At 36.2% G+C, this 21,746-nt stretch overlaps 1 protein-coding gene across 1 annotated transcript; it reads right to left on the reverse strand.

The window, feature by feature from the left end:
* Window positions 1-416: 416 nt before the first annotated feature.
* Window positions 417-1,816, reverse strand: LOC308621932 (heterogeneous nuclear ribonucleoproteins A2/B1-like). Its single transcript, XM_081242784.1, has one exon. The coding sequence runs from the start codon at window positions 1,708-1,710 to the stop codon at window positions 805-807; it is 906 nt and encodes a 301-aa protein (XP_081098910.1). The 5' UTR covers window positions 1,711-1,816; the 3' UTR covers window positions 417-804.
* Between the last annotated feature and the right edge of the window lie 19,930 nt (window positions 1,817-21,746).

A 21,746-nucleotide genomic window follows, 5' to 3' on the forward strand; every position in this document is an offset into this window, starting at 1 on the left:
TGCAAATATTTTCTCCCATTCTGAGGGTTGTCTTTTCGTCTTATTTGTAGTTTCCTTTGCTTTGGAAAAGCTTTTAAGTTTCATTAGGTCCCATTTGTTTATTTTTGTTTTTATTTTCATTACTCTAGGAGGTGGGTCAAAAAATCTTGACCTTGCTGTGATTTATGTCTTAAAGTGTTCTGCCTATGGTTTCCTCTAAGAGTTTTAGAGTGTCCGGTCTTACATTTAGGCTTCTAATCCGTTCTGACTTTATTTTTGTATATGGTGTTAGGGAATATTCTTTTTTTTTCCTTTAGAATTATTTTATTAAATCATAAATGTACAACAGCTTCTTAACTCTACACACGCACTTAAATTTTTTTAAAAGGAAAAACGTTGTCTTATTACACCATGATCCTGGCTAATAGCTTTTCAAAACCTTGAGAAAAATCTTAAAAAAGGTTTCACATGTCACCTGAAACTTACAAATTTAACATTATCAAAGAAGGAATGCTTCTACACTCTTACAAAGACCACTAGAAAGAAACAACAATTAAAAAGCTAAGAAACTGTCTCAAAGGCATATTTTTTTTTTACAATCCTTCCTCCACAGTAAGGTAATGTTATTAAATAATCCAATCTATTCACAAAATGGCTCTCTGCATCTGCTCTGGTGTCTTCTGTCATATCACTGCATATTTATGCATGACTGAGATAAGAGTTTCCTTAACATTGTTATTTCGATAACCTGAAGCTGTTCTGTTACCTCTGGGCTCTCATCCTCTCCTATTTATACAGTGAAGCCCATGGTAAATAGGAAGAAGCTCAATATCGGCTTCTCCCTCCATAACCCCCACTTCCTCCACTGCCTCCTGGACCATAGTTTCCTCCACCATATGGTCCTCCCATGTTTCTGCTACCACCAAAGTTTCCACTCTTCATTGGACTGTAATTAGAAGGTTGCTGGTTATAATTTCCAAAATCATTATAATTTCCACTTCCATAATTTCCTCCAGGTCCTCCTCCATACCCATTATAGCCATCCCCAAATCCACGACCACTTCCATATCCATCAGATCCTCCTCTGAAGTTACTTCCTGGTCCTGGTCCAAAATTTCCACCACCACCATGAGAATCTCCAAAACCAAAGTTGCCTCCTCTTCCACTTCTAGAACTTTGGACTTCCTGCATTTCTTGTCTAGATAAAGCCTTCCTTACTTCTGCATTATGACCATTGATAGTATGGTATTTCTGCAACACAACCTTATCCACAGGATCATGGTCATCAAAAGTAACAAACCCAAAGCCTCTTTTCTTTCCAGACTGCCTATTGGTAATTATCTCAATGGTATCAATTTTTCCATATTCCTCAAAATAATCTCTAAGATGATGTTCCTCAGTATCTTCTTTAATTCCACCTACAAACAGCTTCTTCACAGTTACATGAGCCCCTGGCTTTCCAGATTCCTCTCTTGCAACAGCACATTTTGGCTCAACCACTCTCCCATCAATTGAATGAGGTCTTGCAGCCATGGCAGCATCAACCTCAGCCATGGATGAAAAAGTTACAAAACCAAATCCTCTTGATCTTTTGCTCGCAGGATCACTCATTACCACACAATCTGTAAGTTTTCCCCATTGCTCGTAGTAGTTCCTCAAACTTTCTTCTGTAGTTTCAAAGCTCAAGCCACCAATAAAGAGTTTACGGAATTGTTCCTTTTCTCTCTCCATCGTGGACTCAGTCACTTCAACCCGATTTCCTGCAGCCGAGCGAGATGAGAGAGATCTCTGCAGACGAACACGAACCGGACTCGTCCTGGCGCTGTAGTAAGAACTGCCGCTGGTCAAGAAACAACACTGCTAGGAGAACCTCCACTCAGGGAATATTCTAATTTCATTTTTTGACATATAGCTGTCCAGGTTTCCCAGCACCACTTATTGAAGAGAATGTCTTTTCTCCATTGTATATTCTTGCATCCTTTGTCACAGATTAGTTGACCATAGGTGCATGAGTTTATTTCTGGGCTTTCTATCCTGTTCCATTGTTCTATATTTCTGTTTTTGTGCCAGTACCATACTGTCTTGATTACTGTAGCTTTGTAGTATAGTCTGAAGTAAGGGAGTCTGATTCCTCCTGCTCCATTTTTTTCCCTCAAGACTGCTTTGGCTATTCAGGGTCTTTTGTGTCTCCATACAAATTTTAAGATTTTTTGTTCTAATTCTGTAAAAAATGCCACTGGTAATTTGATAGGGATTGCATTGAATCTGTAGATTGCTTTGGGCAGTATAGTCATTTTCACAATATTGATTCTTCCAATCCAAGAACATGGTACATCTCTCCATCTGTTGGTATCATCTTTAATTTCTTTCATCAGTGTCTTATAGATTTCTGAGTAAAGGTCTTTTACCTCCTTAGGTAGTTTTATTCCTTGGTATTTTATTCTTTTTGTTGCAATGGTGGATGGGATTGTTTCCTTAATTTCCCTTTCTGACCTTTCATTGTTAGTGTATAGGAATGCAAGAGATTTCTGTGCATTAATTTTGTATCCTGCAGCTTTACCAAATTCATTGATTAGCTCTACTAGTTTTCTGGTGGCATCTTTAGGATTCCCTATGTATAGTATCATGTCATCTGCAAAAATTCTTCTTTTCCAATTTGGATTCATTTTGTTTCTTTTTCTTCTCTGATTGCCGTGGCTAGGACTTCCAAAACTATGTTGAATAATAGCAGCGAGAGTGGGCATCCTCGTCTTGTTCCTGATCTTAGAGAAAATGCTTTTTTTAGTTTTTCACCATTGAGAAGACCTTCACTGATTTCTGATTCTTTTTTAAAAGCACCATTTAAAACAGAATAGTGGAAATTAATATTATATGAAGTAAGTACATAAAGTTTTTGTAACAACTTCTGTATTTTGCATCCAATTATGACTTTTTAACAATTGTGTAGGTAATATAAAAAGAGCATGTATTTTGCATGAATGATTACTTCATTGAAAATGAAAATACAGAAAACTGCTTCCATTTCACATGAAAGATTTCTTTCTAAAAATATTTTTCTTATGATCAATTTTATATTTAAGTATAGCATCTTATTTTGTGACCATTCAAGAAGGCATGTGGTGGAAATAATGGGGACTAGGATTTGGTACACTTGACAAGAGTGAGACTACCTTTACAGAAGAATTTATAAGAAATCATCTTAACAGTTAAAATATCACAGAGATAAAACTACACTGACAGATTCGATCAATTGTTTAGATTTACATCTTGCTGTAATAGCCCCTGGACTGTCTCTCAGATAGATGGCACTCACCAAGCACCTTGGCCAAGTGCACCTATCAAGGGATGATTTGTCTTGTCCTTCGGGGTTCCAAGAAAGTTCAGGGGTCCCTATAGTCACTGGAGGCCAGTTCCCAAATCTTATAAGACTTGTGGTAATAAAAATTTTTTAAATAAACAAACAAACAAAAAGCCTTGTAAGACATTATGTGAACTAAAATTGTGGTGGCAAAAATACGAAATGGAAAAGGAGAAAGCCTTTTGTCATGTTTGATATAAAGACTAAATTAATTTCTCTTCATTGTACTATAGGCTTTTTACATCTCTTTTCTGGATGATTCCAGGAGTTTTCTGTAATGTCTCCCCCTTTCTGCTTTGGTTAATCCTTTCATACTGCCATCAAATTATGGTTCTAAAAATGCAAATATGATCTCGACCTGTCCCTAGTTAAAATCTCTCCATGATTCATACTGATTCTTTTTGACAGGGTGTAACTCTTTAATTATCTGACCTCAAAGTACATTTGCAGTCAAATTTTCTGTTTTTCCATCTTGTGGACATTATGAACCCCCCTCACTGAACCAAACTGCTTCTTTCTTCTCTAAACATACACTTCAGCATACACCTACACTTTTATGTGCAGGTCTCTTTGCTCGTATTCCCTCTGCTTGGAGGGTTTTTTATTTTCCCCCCACATTTTCCAAGGGTCAGACTTCTATTCATCTTCAGGTTGCCAGATTAGCAAATAAAAATCCAGGTACATTTGAATTTCAGGTAAACACTGAATTTTTTTAGTATATAAGTATGTCCCATGCAATGATTTTACACACTCCCAGTTATAACTAAAACAAATAATTAAAATAAAATTTGATATCTCTCCTATGAATAAGTCTTTGAACTTTTTATGTGTTCAGTTTTTAATTTTATTAGCCAGTGGAAACTCTGGCACATAAAAAGTAATTAATACTTTTTGTTGAATAAAAATGTATTTTATGTATTATTAATACTGTGTTAACATGTATAGGTATTTCTAATAGTGACTAAAAGTGCAGATAGCATGTTGAACCATCACATCCACTTAGGTTAATAGAATAATCATGGGGCTTTGGCAACTACTACAGAGCATGGACTGGATTTATTATGTAACAGTTAAGAGTTCTAGCTGGACAGCCTAACTGTGAAATCTGACCTAACTGTCCAGTGCCTCAGTCTCCTTATCTGCCAAATGGGGATGGTGAAAACAGGGATAAGCAAACATGGTTACTAGAGAAGATTTAATAGAGTAATAGATGTAAATTTCTCAGGAGTGTGTGTAGCAAGTTCTACATGAAAATGAGCATTTATATCAACCTCAGATACATACATCAAAGGAAACGATCACTCTCAGTGATCTTAAACTATCTATGAATATAAATGTGTATGAGTCTAAAACAAACAGTTCTCTTTGTCTTTCTTTGTTCCTCCCGATCCAATCTTTTATTTTCTCCCCTCTGCTCTAAGGCCCAACACAATGGCTCATACAGACAACATCAACAGGGTCTCTGCCCTTTGGCTTGAGGTGAGGTCAGCCAGTGGGGAGAGAGTGTGCTCAGTAAATGTATTTCACTGGCACCATGGCTGATGGGGTTCCAGACCCTGAGGTCAGCAGGTCTAGGGATCCTCTCCATATGGCACCCCACCTCTGAGATATAGTAGCCACCTTGTCTCCTTTACACCTCAGGCCTGGGGTTGTGGGCATCTCATTAGCTCTTACCATCCCTAGGGCTCTACTATTCCTGATAGTTACACTACTCTTTGCCTACATCTTTGAAATGAGTTCATTTATTAAACTCTCCTTAAATGTTCTCAATCGATGTCCTGCAAGGACATCGACCAAATATTTCTTAAAGAAAGTAATCTGATTTCAAAATCATATCATAACTTATTTTGCTTGTCTACAATATTTCGTTATTGTCAAAGATATTCAAACACCCTTATCGCCAAAATAGTTTTATTATTTTTATCATGGTCATTACAATGGGCTATTTAAATTGTATTTCATCAAAATATTATTTTCACTTTATGGCAATCAATTTAAAAAAATTTTTTTTAATTTATTTTTTGGCTGTGTTGGGTCTTCATTGCTGCACGCGGGCTTTCTCTAGTTGCGACGAGTGGGGGTTACTCTTCATTGCGATGCGCGGGCTTCTCATTGCAGTGGCTTCTCTTGTTGTGGAGCATGGGCTCTAGGTGCGTGGGCTTCACTAGTTGTAGCATGTGGGCTCAGTAGTTGCAGCACGGGGGCTCTAGGGCACGTGGGCTTCAGTAGTTGTGGCTCGCAGGCTCAGCAGTCGTGGCACATGGGCTTAGTTGCTCCACAGCATGTGGGATCTTCCCAGACCAGGGATTGAACTCGTGTCCCCTGCACTGGGGACCACTATGCCACCAGGGAAGTCCCTATGGCAATCAATTTTTTCTAAGTTGACAAATTGAGAAAGGCAATTTTTTTTCTGGTGGCACTGAAACTAAAGCAGGCTTCTTCTGATATTAGGGTCATGTTACAGAGACTAATTAAATAGTTGTGTATTGTCTTGCCTGGAAACTTAGCCACTAAAACAGTTACTTGGATCCTGGCAGAACATATTTAAAATAGAATTTTACTATTTACAGAAATGTATTTGCCTATTTTGGCAGCTCACTCAAAACAATGAAATCGTCTTTTCAAGTAGAAACTGTTTTAACTGGACATTGAAGAAAGTTGGGTGACCAGAGTGGGAAGTATATGGATAAAAGTTTCTTTCTCAGAGGGAAACACCTTAGGGGAATACCAAGAGGATAAATCCTATTACCTATCCTTTTGCCATTACTGTACTTTTATGTGAGAACAAGGAAATGATAAATTTGATGTCTGAGTTTTTTTGAGTCACAGAAAATTTTGTTGCTCTGATTATACTTACAAGTGTATTGTTCTGGTAAATGCATTGAAGTGATTTGTATTTATCCATCTGTAAAATGGGGAATACAGTGCATTTATTTTAAAGTAGAACATTTACTAGAACATATTAAAAAGTCCTTATTGTGATAATTAATAAAGCAAAATTATTGAATATTACATATTAAGATGTTTTATATGTGGAAACTTATACTTGCAGTTATAATAACTATGTCCATTTACAATATATTTCTGAGAAAATTAATAGTTATATTAGAAAGATAAACTCATAGAGACTCTTATCCCACATATATTCCATAGCTAACTCTTTGGCATTCATAAATTACACTTCTTTTTAGTCTTTTATTGATGATATTAGTTTTGCTGCTTTATATAAAGAAACAAAATCTGAGTAATTAAAAATATAAAACACATCTTAATGAACTAATGAATAACAATAAAGTTTGAAGTTTCTTCTAAAACAACTAGTCTTAGGAAAAATTCTATGCAAATTTTTACTTCATAGATATGCCTCCCTTCAGAAAGTGGCCACCAATCTTTACACTCAACATATATTTTAATTCCTGAGGTCTTATAGAGGAAGACATTTTTTGTGACTGTTCTGAAAAAATATTCTTTTTATGTACTTTAGACAATGAATGCAAACCTAAATGAGATTTTTACTTAGAAGATTCCCTCCCAGATCCATAAAGTCCAAGTAGGCAGTCACTCACTGCCCTTTGAAATCAAGCAGATGATGTCTAGTTAGATAGCTGATTCACTTTGTTTACAGCAGAAACTAACACAATATTGTAAAGCAATTATACTCCAATTAAAAAAACATAATTATAAATCTAGGTTGATAGATTATACAATGTATAAAGACAAAATATGTATAAAGACAATAACAACATAACGGTGGGATGTAGCTATATAGGAGGAAGTTTTATGAATATGGAAACTAAATTGATATTAATTCAAAAAAAAAGTCACAGACTTCTGGAAATACTAAAAAATCTAAGGGCCTGTGTCTGGTTTGAAGGAAGCTTTTTGCTTCACTTTTTGTGATGGAACTAAAATAAGCTGAAATAATGTAGTTGTCAAATAAGAATCTGTTCCAAAATTAAGATTTACTGAACCAGTAATTTCTCTGCCAGTGTGCTGTATTGGTGGGACATAGCAATTTTATGCTTTGGAAGAATATCCAGAGGAAAACCAGCTGAAACAGCAGACGGTGCATCTCATTCATAAGTTCACATTTTCTGGTTTTCTCTTGACGTCTTGTTCTTTAATACTGTTAGGACACATCCTCTGACATTTTTCTACCCAATTAATTGGAATGTAAAGAGTTTATTTTCTGCTATGTGATTTGATTTTTTTAACCTTCTTCCTAAGTAATAAAGATTTTAAAAGGACTTATCCAGCTAAAATACAGAGAAGAATGTAGGGCAACAAGTTTTTTTCTCATTTCAACTTATGGGCTATACTGAAATGGATCCTCTAAAGCAGTTTTGGTTCATATGTAAAAGATCTGATCCAATATTAAGAACAAAAAATTGGCTTAGTGGGTACAGGGATGTGGAGCCACAGAAAATAATCGTTCACAGAACTCCTGACAGTTTCAATCACAGGATTCCCTGAAATGACTGGAAGAAATTGCAGGGTAACTTGTTCAAGAATGATTCAGAAATTGGTGCAACCCCAAAGGATGACTTCTTTGTTGCTGATTTAAGTTGTGGACCACAACAAATATATCATCATTGAATTATTTGTCCTAAAAGGGCATGGGTGTGTGTGTGTGTGTGTGTGTGTGTGTACATATCCATGAAATTGCATGATTTGAGGTGAATCAGATTTCTTTTTATTTTCTCCAAACATCTTGCTACTTATCTGTTAAAAATGAAATTTCTTTAGTAAAATAAACCCAATGTTGCTTTCTATCCAAGAGTTTGTGAAACTGAAGTTGAATTTAGACCATACTATAACACAAAGATATCAGCCTTTACAGCAATCCATGTGTAACTCTGAACCAAATAGCTGCAAAATAAATTGGCAAGTGGCATATTCTTTTTAATATGCTGCCAGTTATGGAGCTGGGATAAGATAAACCTGGAATTTAATTACAAATGAAAGCCAGAAGTATCTGAAAGAAGAAACTGGGTAAGAATTCATGTTTATAATATGCTGAAAGCCTTTTTCTCTTCTATATCTTGTTTCCTAAACTCTCACCTTTAGGTACTGGTTTCTTACAATTTAGCTCAGAATTCCAAAGTGCCACTGAGAGAATTAAAAAAAGTATCTACTCAGATTATTTAAAGCATTCCATACAAAAGCAAACAAACAAACAAAAAAATAATTTGTGTGCTCTGATTTCATCTATCACCATCCATTTAGTCATTAAGGATAGTTGTCTCACTTCTGAAATGCCTGCCTTCTCGAGACACTTAATAAACATACAAATCTATGATGAAAACACATTTTTTGGGGCCACACCCATGCGGCCTGTGGGATCTTAGTTCCCTGACCAGGGATTGAACCCAGGCCCTCGGCAGTAAGAGCACGGAGTCCTAACCACTGGACCCCCAGGGAGTTCCCTGAAAACACACATTGGTGTGTTTTCACACACAGTTTCCTAGAATTGTGCAGTACCTAATTTGGACAACCATACCAGTGTCAAGCTGTTTTAGACTGTTTACTTTTCTATAACTCAGGTTTTCCATGAAGAGTTTGCATACCTCTCCCTACCATATTAATGGTGATGAAACACGTTCATATTTTGAAGTATATCCTGAAAATAAAACCCTCTACAAAGTAATGACTAATCCTGAAATTCACCACTTTACCCACTGGTTACAGAGTGTTTTGAACCAGATTTTGTTCCACTGGCATTGGAAAGCATCACAAATATTTGGTAATCAAGGTGTCCTCTAAAATCAGAAAGGTTTATTTGGGTAGTGATCAATATACTACAACTCATAGTAAGATAATATTCTAATATATTTTGAAATGTTTCATATGCATGCTATATCCTCAGATTCCTATGGAAGCAGTTTCTGTTAATCCTTGATACAGACATTAATGCCAAGCAACATATAAAAAAGAGATTCACAATATTTTCCAGGCAAAATAAGTATACAAAATTAAGCACTTTGTGTTCTAGGATTTTAGAATAATTCCACAGCAAGATCTGCTGTTACAATAAATTTGTGAAACTTAGAGTGACCTCCACACATTTTGCTACATTGAAATATCCAGAGAGGGATATTATGCATTTCATACATATAGAAGCATAGATTGCTCTATGCGTTAATCATGGCCATTTGCGTGTATTTTTTCGTTTTATTACCTAGGCTTGGAGCAATCTTTGCAAAACAGACCCATAACAAACATGTAAAAATGGAATAAAAAGCACATTCCCCATAAAGTGCTTGCACAGCACAGAAATGTAAAATTTTGGCACCCCGTCAGTTTCATGTGGTATAAAAAATTCTTATATTTAAATTCTCTGTATTTTACCAGTCTTTTTATGTAAAACCTTAAGTGGACTTGACTGCGTATCCCAGTTGATTTGGCCATGTGACGCCTTCCAGGTTGGGGAGCTCTCACTTTACTTTGTTTCCTATCAGCCCCCCTCAACTACCGACTACCGGCATGTGGGGCGAATTTGTTCCTTCTGCAGGGGAGGGAGAGGGGATTTGGATTTAATTTGAAGCCTTGACATAAGGTTTAATTTGCTAAAAAGGGGAGCTATGCCATTGTAAATCTTGGAATGAGACACCAAGGTAGTAAGAACTGTCAGCCCAATCTGTTTTAAGCACCGTTTGAGGTGTTTGTTAAACTATATTTCTTTCCAGAAGCCACTTACCTAATTGGATTGATGCTTAATTGCAAATACAATTCTATTCTTTATTCTGATAAGCTGTTTTATTTTTTAATAGAGGGATTATGGATTATAGAAAGTTTTCATATGAAATATGGATTTAGAATAGATGCAAAGATTAGACAGTATGCTATGGGTATGAAATTCATGAAAGGACAATGCTCACCTTACATTTTCCATCTCACTACAAATAGAGAAGGAAGTGCAATTAGCTGCAGTAGAATGGACTCAATAGAGAAAACTGGAAATACCCTACTGTGAGGATTATTTAACACTGAGTAGTATTTATGTGGGAAATCTTGCTTTTTATACTTTTTTAAAAATTAAGACAGACTCATGTTGACTTGTACATTTCACTTGGGCAATTTCTTGATAAGGAATGGAGAAATGACCTGGTTCCCACCCTTGGGCTTCACTGCATTTTCCATCCTAAAAGCATTTGTAAATATGAGGGGGCTGTCAGCTCTGATGATGGCTGAAGGGAAAACTCCATCATGCAGTGGATAGTCACCATGGATAGAAGGTATCCTGTGTGCATGGGCCATTTCTGCCCTTCTTAAAATGCCAATAACTCTGCAGTTAGAAAAAATATTTATAAATATCTCTTTTACATATTCCTAAAAATTATATACTTTTTATTTTTATTTTTTGTTACAGTAAGCCTTTGTTGGTTATCTGTTTTAAATATAGCAGTGTGTACCTGTCAATCCCAAACTCCCAGTCTATCCCTCCTCCCTACCCTTCCCCCCAGTAACCATATGTTCATTCTTTCCATCTGGGAGTCTGTTTTTGTTTTGTAAACAAGTTCATTTGTATCACTATTTTTTAGATTCTGCATATACACGATATCATATTTGTCTTTCTCTGTCTGACTTACTTCACTTAGTATGATAATCTCCAAGTTCATCCATGTTGCTGCAAATGACATTATTTCATTCTTTTGTATGGCTGAATAATATTCCATTGTATGTATGCACCACATCTTTATCCGTTCTCCATGTCTTGGCTATTGTAAACAGTGCTGCAGTGAACATTGGGGTACATGTATCCTTTCAAACCATGGTTTTCTCCAGATATATACCCAGGAGTGGGATTTCTGGATCATACGGTAGCTTTATTTTTAGTTTTTTAAGGAACCTCCATACTGTTCTCCATAGTATAGTGGCTGTACCAGTTTACATTCCCACCAACAGTGTACGAAGTTTCCCTTTTCTCTACACCCTCTCCAGCATTCAGTTTGTAGATTTTTTTGATGATGGCCATTCTGACAAGTGTGAGGTGATATCTCATTGTAGTTTTGATTTGTATTTCTCTAATAATTAGTGATGTTGAGCATCTTTGCATGTGCCTCTTGGCCATCTGTATGTCTTCTTTGGAGAAATGTCAATTTAGGTCTTCTGCCCATTTTTTGATTGGGTTGTCTGTTTTTTTGATATTGAGCTACATGAGCTGTTTGTAAATTTTGGAGACTCATCCCTTGTCCATTGCTTCATTTGCAAATATTTTCTCCCATTGTGTGGGTTGTCATTTTGTTTTGTTTGTGGTTTCCTTTGCTGTGCAAAAGCTTTTGAGTTTAATTAGGTCCCATTTGTTTATTTTGTTTTTATTTCCATTTCTCTGGAAGACGGATCAAAAAAGATATTACAGCAATTTATGTCAAAGAGTGTTCTGCCTATGTTTTCCTCTAAGAGTTTTATAGTATCTGGCCTTACATTTAGGTCTTTAATCTATTTTGAGTTTATTTTTGTGTATGGTGTTAAAGAATGTTCTAGTTTCATTTTTTAATATGTAGCTGTCCAGTTTTCCCAGCACCACTTATTGAAGAGACTGTGTTTTCTCCAGTGTATAGTCTTGCCTCGTTTATTGTAGATTAATTGACCATAGGTGGTTGGTTTTATTTCTGGGCTCTGTATCCTGCTCCATTGACCCCACAAAAGTATTTCTGCTTTTGTGCCAGTACCATACTGTTTAGATGACTGTAGCTTTGTATACTTTTGTGTTCATGTGTGTGTGAGGTGTGTTGTATATGTATTTACTATTAGAGTAGCAACATAGTATAATATTTAGATCATTGTCTCTGGAACCATACTCTCTAGGTTTGTATTCTAACCTAGCCTTTTTTCATTTTCTGTGATTTTGAATAAGGTACATAACTCTTTGTGCTTCAGTTCCCTCATCTGTGAATTTTGGATAGGAATAGTATTTTCTTCTATGTTGTCGTGAGCATTAAATGAATTAAGACATAACAGGTGCTTACAACCCTGCAGCAAAACAAAATAACACACAATAACAAACACATTTGTGTTTATGATTTAAATGTTATCAATTACTATTACTACTAATTTCTTCTATGATTTTAGACCAAGCTTTCAGTAATCTACCAAACTCTACTCCTTCCATTATGTCCATTCCCTGTCTCTACAGAAAAGTAGATATGCACAAATAAATTCTATTTGCCCAGAAATTGAACACAGGAAACTTTTGAATTCCTTTAAAAACATAAGGTATCCATGAATACTCAATTCTACTTCTAAGCCTACCTATTATTAGGTATATAGTGAGAAATACTTTGTGGGGTTATAATTTCCTATAGTATTTAAGATCTAAAATCTAAGTGATGGAAAGTTTTAGAAACAAATGAGAATAATGTTTTTCATATGTATAAAAATTACTCAGGGGCTTCCCTGGTGGCGCAGTGGTTGAGAGTCCGTCTGCCGATGCAGGGGACATGGGTTCGTGCCCCGGTCCAGGAGGATCCCTCATGCCGCAGAGTGACTGGGCCCGTGAGCCATGGCCGCTGAGCCTGCACGTCCAGAGCCTGTGCTCCACAACGGGAGAGGCCACAACAGTGAGAGGCCCACGTACAGAAAAAAAAAAAAAATTACTCAGTATCTTAAATTTGTCAAAGATCTAAGTCTCAATAATTCAAATAAATGGGAATAATCTCACATTGTTTTAGTAAAAAGTTTAAATTTTTGATTTTTGAAACAAAATTCACCCTCATTATTTTGTGTACTCACGGTAGTCTTGGGGTTAATTTGAGAAATGTTATAATCAGACATCATGCTTTGTGATTTTGACAATAACTTTGCTTGGAAATGAGCACTGATGCAGTACTAAATGACTTCAAAGCCTATTAATAGTGTCCTGTGGGCCCTACTAATTTGCTGAGGAACCTTTTGTTTAATTGCAATCAATCATCAAGGGTTTTTAATAAATCTACCATGTCCTTAAATGTGTGCTAGATAGCGTGAGGGTACTGGTGAAGCATGTGGCATAGGACCGATCCTCATGGAGCTTGATTTGTAATTAGGAGGAAGGCAAGACTGATACATGTACATTCATTTATTAAGCAGATACTTTTGTGCACTTGCACTGCTCTGCATGATGGGGATTTGGCAGTTAATAGAACAGACTAAACAGATGATGGTGCTTGCATTCTAGGGAGTTGGGAGGATGAAAAATAAAATAAAATATTTAATACCACATGGGGATACGGATTATGGAGAAAACTAACCTATGAAGGCTACTAGAGAGAGCAAGGCTTGAGGATGTTCTGATTTGCAATAGGGTGATTGGAATTTATGTTTGAACAAAGACCCGAAGAAGGTGAGGAAGCCAGCAGCAAATAAAAGATTCTAGGTTGAGTAGAAGATAGCAAACACAAAAGCTCAAGATGTAGAACTTGGAAATTCTAGGAAAGCAAGGAGGCCAATAGAGCTAGACTTGAGTGGGTGAAGGGAATCCTAAGTGGTATATGACTCAGAAGGGGACAGATCATGTGGTCTCTTTGGACATTTTAGGACTTTGGCTTTTACCACGTTAGGGAGTCACTGGAGGGTGTTAGGAAGATGATCTGATCTGACTTAATTTTTTAAGGATTTCATGACCTGTTGTGTTGAGAAAAACCTTGCCTTCTCCTCAACCCCTTGCTAACAGCCTAAGACAGGAAACACAGAGACAAATGAGGAGACAAAGATGATGGTACCTTAAGACAGAGTGGTAGCTATAGACATAGACATGGTGAAATTCTGTATATATTTTTATGATCAAGCCAACAGGATTCATTGATAGATTCATTACTGGACAGGAAAGAAAGAGTAGAGTCAAAGATGATGGCAAGATTGATAGGCTTGAGGAAATGAGAAGAGAATTTGTAGTTGACTGAGATGGGGAAAGCTGGTGGACCAGGTTTTGAGAGGCATATCATGAAGAGTTTGAGCTAAGGCATGTTAAGTTTTAGCTGCAGGTTTGCCATCAGAGTGAAGATGTAAAGTAGACAGTGCATATATTTCAGTAGACTGGAATTTAGGGGAAAGATCAAGGTTGGAGATATACAGGCATATCTCCTTTTATTGCACTTTGCTTTATTGAACTTCACAGACATTGCATTTTTTAGAATTGAAGGCTTGTGGGAACTCTACCTATAGCAACTCTATCAGTGCCATTTTCCCAATAGCATTTGCTCACTTCATGTCTCTGTGTCATATTTGTGTCATGTGTAATTCTTGCAATATTTTAAACATTTTCCTTATTGTTACATTTGTTATGCTGATCTGTGATTAGCGATCTTTGATGTTACTGTTATAATTGTTTTGGGCACCATGAACCACGTCCAATATAAAACAGCAAATTTAATTGATAAATATTATGTGTGTTCTGACTACTCCACTGACCACTGCATTCCCCCATCTCTCTCCCTCTCTTCATGCCTCCCTATTCCCTGAGATACAACAATATTGAAGTTAGGCTCATTAATAATCCTACAATGGTCTCTAAATGTTCAAGTGAAAGGAAGAGTTGTACACCTCTCACTTTAAATCAAAAGCTAGAAGTGATTAAGCTTAGTGAGGAAGGCATGTCAAAAGCTGTGATAGGCCAAAAACTAGGCCTCTGGTGCCAAACAGCCAACTTGTGAATGCAGAGGAAAAGTTCTTGAAGGAAATTAAAAGTGAACACACAAATAATAAGATAGAGAAATAGCTTTATTGCTAATATGGACAAAGTTTTAGTGGTCTGGATAGAAGACCAAACAAGCCACAACAGTCCCTTAAGCCATAGCCTCATCTACAGCAAGGCCTTAGTTCTCTTCAATTCTATGAAGCTTGAGAGAGGTGAGGAAGCTGCAGAAGAAAAGTTTGAAGCCAGTAGAGGTTGGTTCCTGAAGTTTAAGGACAGAAGCTGTCTCCATAGCATCAAAGTACAAGGTGAAGCAGCAAGTGCTGATGTAGAAGCTGCAGCCAAGGTATCAAGAAGTTCTAGCTAAGATCATTAACGAAGGTGGCTACCCTAAAAAACAGATTTTCAATATAGACAAAACAGCCTTCTGTTGAAGAAGATGCCATCTAGGACTTTCATAGCTAGAGAGGAGAAGTCAGTGCCTGGCTTCAAAGCTTCGAAGGACAGGCTGACTCTCTTATTAGGGGCTAATGCAGCTGGTGACTAAGTTGAGCCATTGCTCAAATACAATTTTAAAAATCCTAGGACACTTAAGAATTAGGCTAAATCTATTCTGCCTGTGCTCTATAAATGGAACAACAAAGCCTGGATGACAGCACATATGTCAACAACATAGTTTACTGAATATTTTAAGCCCATTATTAAGACCTATTGCTCAGAAAAAAAAATTCCTTTCAAATTATGATTGCTTTTTGACAATGCACCTGGACACCCAAGAGCTCTGATGAAGATGTGCAATGCAATTAATGTTGTTTTCATGTCTGCTAATACAACATCCATTCTGCAGCCCATGGATCAAGGAGTAATTTTGATTTCCAAGTCTTATTACTTAAGAAATACATTTTGTGAAGCTATAGCTGCCATAACTAGTGATAACTCTGTTGGATCTGGGCAAAATAAATTGAAAACCTTCTGGAAAGGAATCACCATTTTAGATGCCATTAAGAACATTTGTGATCATGGGAAGAGGTGAAAATATTAACATTAGCAGGAGTTTGGAAGCAGTTGATTCCAACTCTCATGCATGACTTTGAAGGGTTCAAGACTTCAGTAGAGGAAGTAACTGCAGATGTGGTAGAAATGGAAAGACACTAGAAGTGGAGCCTCAAGATATGACTGAATTGCTGCAATTTCATGATAAAACTTGAACAGATTAGGGATTGCTTCTTATGGATGAGCAAATAAACTGGTTTCTTGAGATGGAATCTACTCCTGGTGAAGATGCTGTGAAGACTGTTGAAATGACAACAAAGGGTTTAGAGTATTACATAAACAGTTGCTAAAGCAGGGAGAGGGTTTGAGAGGATTGACTCCAACTTTGAAAGAAGTTCTTCTGTGGGTAAAATGCCATCAAACAGCATTTGCATGCTACACAGAAATTTTTTGTGAAATGAAGAGTGAATTGATGTGGCAAATTTTAATGTTGTTTTGTTTTAAGAAATTCCCACAGCCACCCCAACCTTCAGCTACTACCACCCTGATCAGTCAGCAGCCATCAACACTGAGGCAAGACCCTCCACCAACAAAAAGATTATCACTTGCTGAAGACTCAGACGATTGTTAGCATTTTTTAGCACTAAAATATTTTAAATTATGGCATGTCTGTAAATGAAGCTGTATCAGTCAATTGGCATTTAAAACCATAAGACTGAATGGGGACACCAAGGGAGTGAGTATAAATAGAGAAGAAAATGAGTCCATGGATTTACCCTTGAGGAATTCTAAAGATACAAGTTAAGGGAGATGGGGTGGAGCAAAAAAGCAGACTGAGAAGGAGCAGAGATATTAAGAGGAAGAAGATCATTTTGTTCTACAAGCAACTAGGAGGTAGAAGTTATGATAGGAGGTTGTGGAAATTATATCCCAGTTGCTTTTCCTTTATCAGAAAATAGGAAACAAGGGTAGCAGCTGAAGGAAAAGATGGAGAAAGGTGTTTCAGGTTTGAGGAAAGAGGAAAATGAAAGATATATTCTTCCAAGAAAGTAAGAAAGTGAATGGATGAGTAAATATAGTATGACTGCTGGAAAGCCTTAAGAGCTGCCTGAGTTTTGTGAGCAAGACTTAAATTAAAACAAGTCAGCATGATTGTGCTTTTCTCTAGTGGTGTTAATCTGCATGCATGCAGGCAAGGTATTACTGGTTATTGATTAATACCAAACCACTTCAATACTTAATGGCTTAAAACCACAGCAATCATTATTTTGCTCACGGACATGAATTTTAAGCTGAGCTCAGAAAGTATTGCTCATCTTTGCTTCATGCAACATCAACTTTGGTAGTCCAAATGGTGCAGAGGACCTATTGCCAAGGTGGCTTACTCAAGACTGGTGAGTAGATGATTCCTGCCAGGATCTCAGTGGGCTGATGGCTGGATCCTTAGTTCCTCTCCACGTGGGTTTTTCCAGAGGGTGGCTTGGGCTTTCTCACATCATGGCAGCTGACTTCCAAGAGCAAGTATTCCAGGAGACCTAGGGGAAAGCTGCAAGGTTTCCTGTGGGCTGGCCTCAGAAGACTAAGAATCACACTTCTGTTGGGCAAGCAAACTACTCAAGGTTCTTTCAAGGGAAGGGAAGAACATAGGGGTCTCTTTAATCTACCACACGAAGACTTAGCAGAGGTTTGGATTTAATCAAGTTTGGCATTTTTCCAGATTAGTACTGCAAGGAAGATTAAGACAAGAGTGTATTCTCAGATTCCCAGGGTAAATTATAATGACAAATGGTAGAATTTAATAGATGAAGGTAGGAAATAAACACAGAAGCAAAGTGATAGCCCATGAAAAATTGGTTGGACTCATGGAGTTTAGTTCCCAGTGAGGTTGAACAATTGTTGTAGAAGAATATTAATGGGAGATAGCTAAGATACATGATGTGATGGTTTTAGGTTGGGTGCTGAAAATTGAGATTACAGATGCGTTCTAATGGTAATAACAAGTTATATTATGACCATGCTTATGAATGGTGATAAAAGAGGGACAATTTTGAAAAGATAATAACATATAATAGAGTGAGATTTGTTCTCTGAACATTCACAGGAGACTGAAGTGAGGATTGTAGGGGGCAGAGAACAACTCTTGCAGAAGACATAAATCTGTGCCCTTAAGGATATGAAAAGGAGAACATTGGTAATAAGTAGTATAGGAGTGAAGTCATAGATACATGAATAAGAATAGCATGTTGGTAAAAATTCTGTCTTGACTAGTGGTAGGTATCTACCATGAGCAAAGACGACTCAGAGGGCATTAAAAATCAGCAAAAGATGTTTTGGTCTTATGAAATTAGATATAAGACATCGTGAAGATTTCCTAGCAGAATAGCACATTGAAATTGACTTCTATGAAAGTTTAAACTGAAGTGGTTAAAAAAATAGCTATGAATAGGTACAACCTATGGCTAAGAGATTAAAAAAAAAAGACTTTCAAAAATCCAAGTGTGAGGTGTTGAGCATCTATAAAGTGACAAAGTGATGATGAAGAGAAAGATAAAATTTTTTCAAGAGAAATCATGTTTGAACATAATTATTGACTATGAGGCTAAATAAAAGACAAATAGTAAAAAGTACTTAATGTTCAGAATTCTAATTGACCAGGCAAATGGTGATGTAATTTGGCAGATATAAGGAAATTGATAAGGCAACTTTTCTGGAAAATGTTTAACAAGTTGTGGTGGCAAAAAATGCACTTCAAATTTGCAAGGTATTCATTAAAATTTACCATGCACTGAGTTTTGTTTTGCTTATATATTTACCCCCACATTATTTGGAACATAATTAAGGCAGCTAATAAAGATCTGCTATGTGAAAGATATTATTTAGTTGATGTGGAGTAAACAAAAATAAATAACATACATTCTGCTTGAGGAATTTATAAGTAAAGTGAAGATATTTAGAAGGCAATTGGAGGTGTTTACATTTCATGTTACAAAAAAACAAAAGCAATTAACATGTCTAGCATATATTGTCAGATTATTCAATACAGTTTTTTAACTGCTAGTATTGATAAATGCCAAGGATTATGCCATGTGATGAATATAAAAAGGCAACACAAAGATAGACACACTTTCTGCCTTCATGGAGCTTACAGTTTAATAGGACAGGGCGGAGGGACCAATATCAATCAGATGATTACAGAAACACCATATTTCATTATTTTTAAGATGCAATTTTTTTACATTTTGACATTTCTGAAGTTGGGATACCTCTTACAATCCATGGAGTCTTGCAACTATAATTAGTGGTCTTTTCTCTTTCTTGGTGTTTGCTTACAATAGCAGTGTGTTTTACAAGTGATGGCATCTTTTAAATAAAGTACATTAAATATAAAATAAATGTAATATATATATATGTAATATATATATATAATGTTATATATATATATATATATATATATATATATGTTATATATATATAAAGGAGAGTCAGAGAGTGTTGCCACTGCTTGTTTTATGGAATATGACCTTGCAGAAGAGGAAGAAAAGAGCTGTGAAAGAACTTAGAAAGAAAGAAGAACATTTGCAAAATCTGGTGGCATGAAGGTCACGGTGGGCCAAAGGAATTAAAGGGGAGCTAGTGAGGCTAAGAGCAGGAAGTAGTGGGGATCCTCGTTCCAGAAGCCAGAGCAACTGGAAGGATGCAGACCTGCAGGGTCTTATAGGATCAACTAAGTACTTTGGTGTTTAGCTTTAGAGCAGTGGGAAGTTATTGAATTGTCTTAATTATGGCTTGATATGGTAATATTTGTTTTCAGTTAATATGTGTAGAGCAATGAAAGGAATGAGTAAAGAAAGAAAGAGATGGAAAATGGGCATAGCAATGGAAATTGAGAATAGATAAGTTTTTTTGGCAAAAAAGAAAAAAAGTACCTCTGTAAGGATTAGTTACATCCTACTTAACTATATCTTAGTTATAGATGGACACTTAGCAATGAAGTATCTAAAATTGAAATTTCCCATTCATCTAGAATCCTGTCATTATATGTTCTACACTAGGTCACCAAGATGTCTAGTGGCAATAAAAGTAGTCATAGTGTCAATTCTAAAATAGATAATTGAAAGAGAATGCCCATATAGACAAACCAAATTTGGTGTGAACCTAAATGCAGGCATGGCATGTTTTTGGAGTTTCCAAGCATGTTTCTATATAATAGGACAAAGGTATCAGGGCCAAAGCAAAATCATTAACTACTATCATTAAATAAACAACTCAAAAGATGGAGTATACAACTTAGTGATAATGCGCTGAGAATATTTGGCCTTGGGTATGAATAGAAATGGCATTTAACATTTTTTGAGTGCTTACTATGTGCAAGGTATGAATTTAGAGCTTTTCGAGGATTTTGTTGTGTAATGTTTGCAGCAACCCAAGGCAGTAGGAACTATTATGTTCTCTTTTCTACAATAAACCAAGGCCCAGAAATGTTCATTTGTTTCCTCAAAGTCACACAGTTAATCATAGTAAATCCTGAGTTCAGGAATCGGACCTAGGTGTACATTGAAACTCTGGTTATGAGACATATAACTATAGCAGTCAACACTCATTCACACAGTGTGTGTCTACTGCACACCTACTTGCTTCCAGACCTAGCAGTAGGAATGAAATCACAACTTTTGAGGTGACAAAGTACAGGTTCTCATGAACCTCACCATGTAATTCTTCATCTTGACTCTTGGAGATTTTAGTTATTTACCTTTAGTTGTTTTGCTGTAGGGCTACGGATTGTGGTACCATGTAGCAATGTGAGATTTTAATTTAAGTAGCATGTACTAGCATCTTAATATTACTATATATATTCAATTTTAAAATGTAATTGACTGAGGAAGGTTGTGGTGTTTTGTCTCATTTTTTAGCCAGCATAAATATACACTCCTTACTTTTCCAGACTCTAGAGCAACATCAAATTAACTTAAAGTGTATTTCATTTTGCTTAGTTTCTTGGAAACTCTCTTGTTGCTGTTAATAGTAACTATTACTCTTTCTTAGCTCTCTGATCAGCTAGGAAATTTCACCAGTTGATCAAATTGGGCAAATGGAATAGAAATCTTAGTTACATTTATGGTACTTAAAGTCCCACCATAAAGCAGTATTCATTTCAAATCCTTTAGTCTCTACTGTGTGAGAAATTATGTCCTCCATGTACCATTGCTATATGATACATCTTTGATAAAACAAAAGTCCACAGTCCCAGTGGCCTCATCTTGTGTACTGATATGCTAGCATAGGCTTTCAATGTATTTTCAATATTTTAAACACTTAAAAGATTACAGTACAAAGAAAAATTGCAGAGAATATAGTTTTCCATTATAGGAGCATGTTCTAAGAAACCTTCAATACTAAGTATAAAATAGAGCAAATTCTAAGAAAAGAGTGGTAAACAGGAAGGAAAATGACATATTTAATATTAGGCTGGTGCTGAGATCCTTCTAATAGTATAAAGAATTGAGATGCATTTTTACATAGATATGATAATGCAAAATCATGTTGCTGGCTACTGTAGCCACAATGTAAAGACATACAAGGATTTAGAATAAACATTCTGCCTTTATTGCAAACTGGTGTACCTCCTGCTCTCTCTGTATGCCTTTGTTAAGTATAGTCTTCAAGTGTTTCCTTCCGAGTTGTGATACATTGTGGGGGAACTTTCCACTTTCTCCCAACCGTTTCCACTTGGCATCAATATCTGGTTTGGTTTAAAGATGTTGTCCATGGCTAGTCAACCGTAAAAATAACTGTAAAAATAAATTT

This window comes from Mesoplodon bidens (assembly GCF_964165515.1).
Source record: "Mesoplodon bidens genome assembly, chromosome: 8".
Lineage (NCBI taxonomy): Eukaryota > Metazoa > Chordata > Mammalia > Artiodactyla > Ziphiidae > Mesoplodon > Mesoplodon bidens.

Coding starts and splice junctions, on each gene's coding strand:
- LOC308621932 (XM_081242784.1), bottom strand. CDS start 1,710: ATGGAGAGAGAAAAGGAACAATTCCGTAAACTCTTTATTGGTGGCTTG.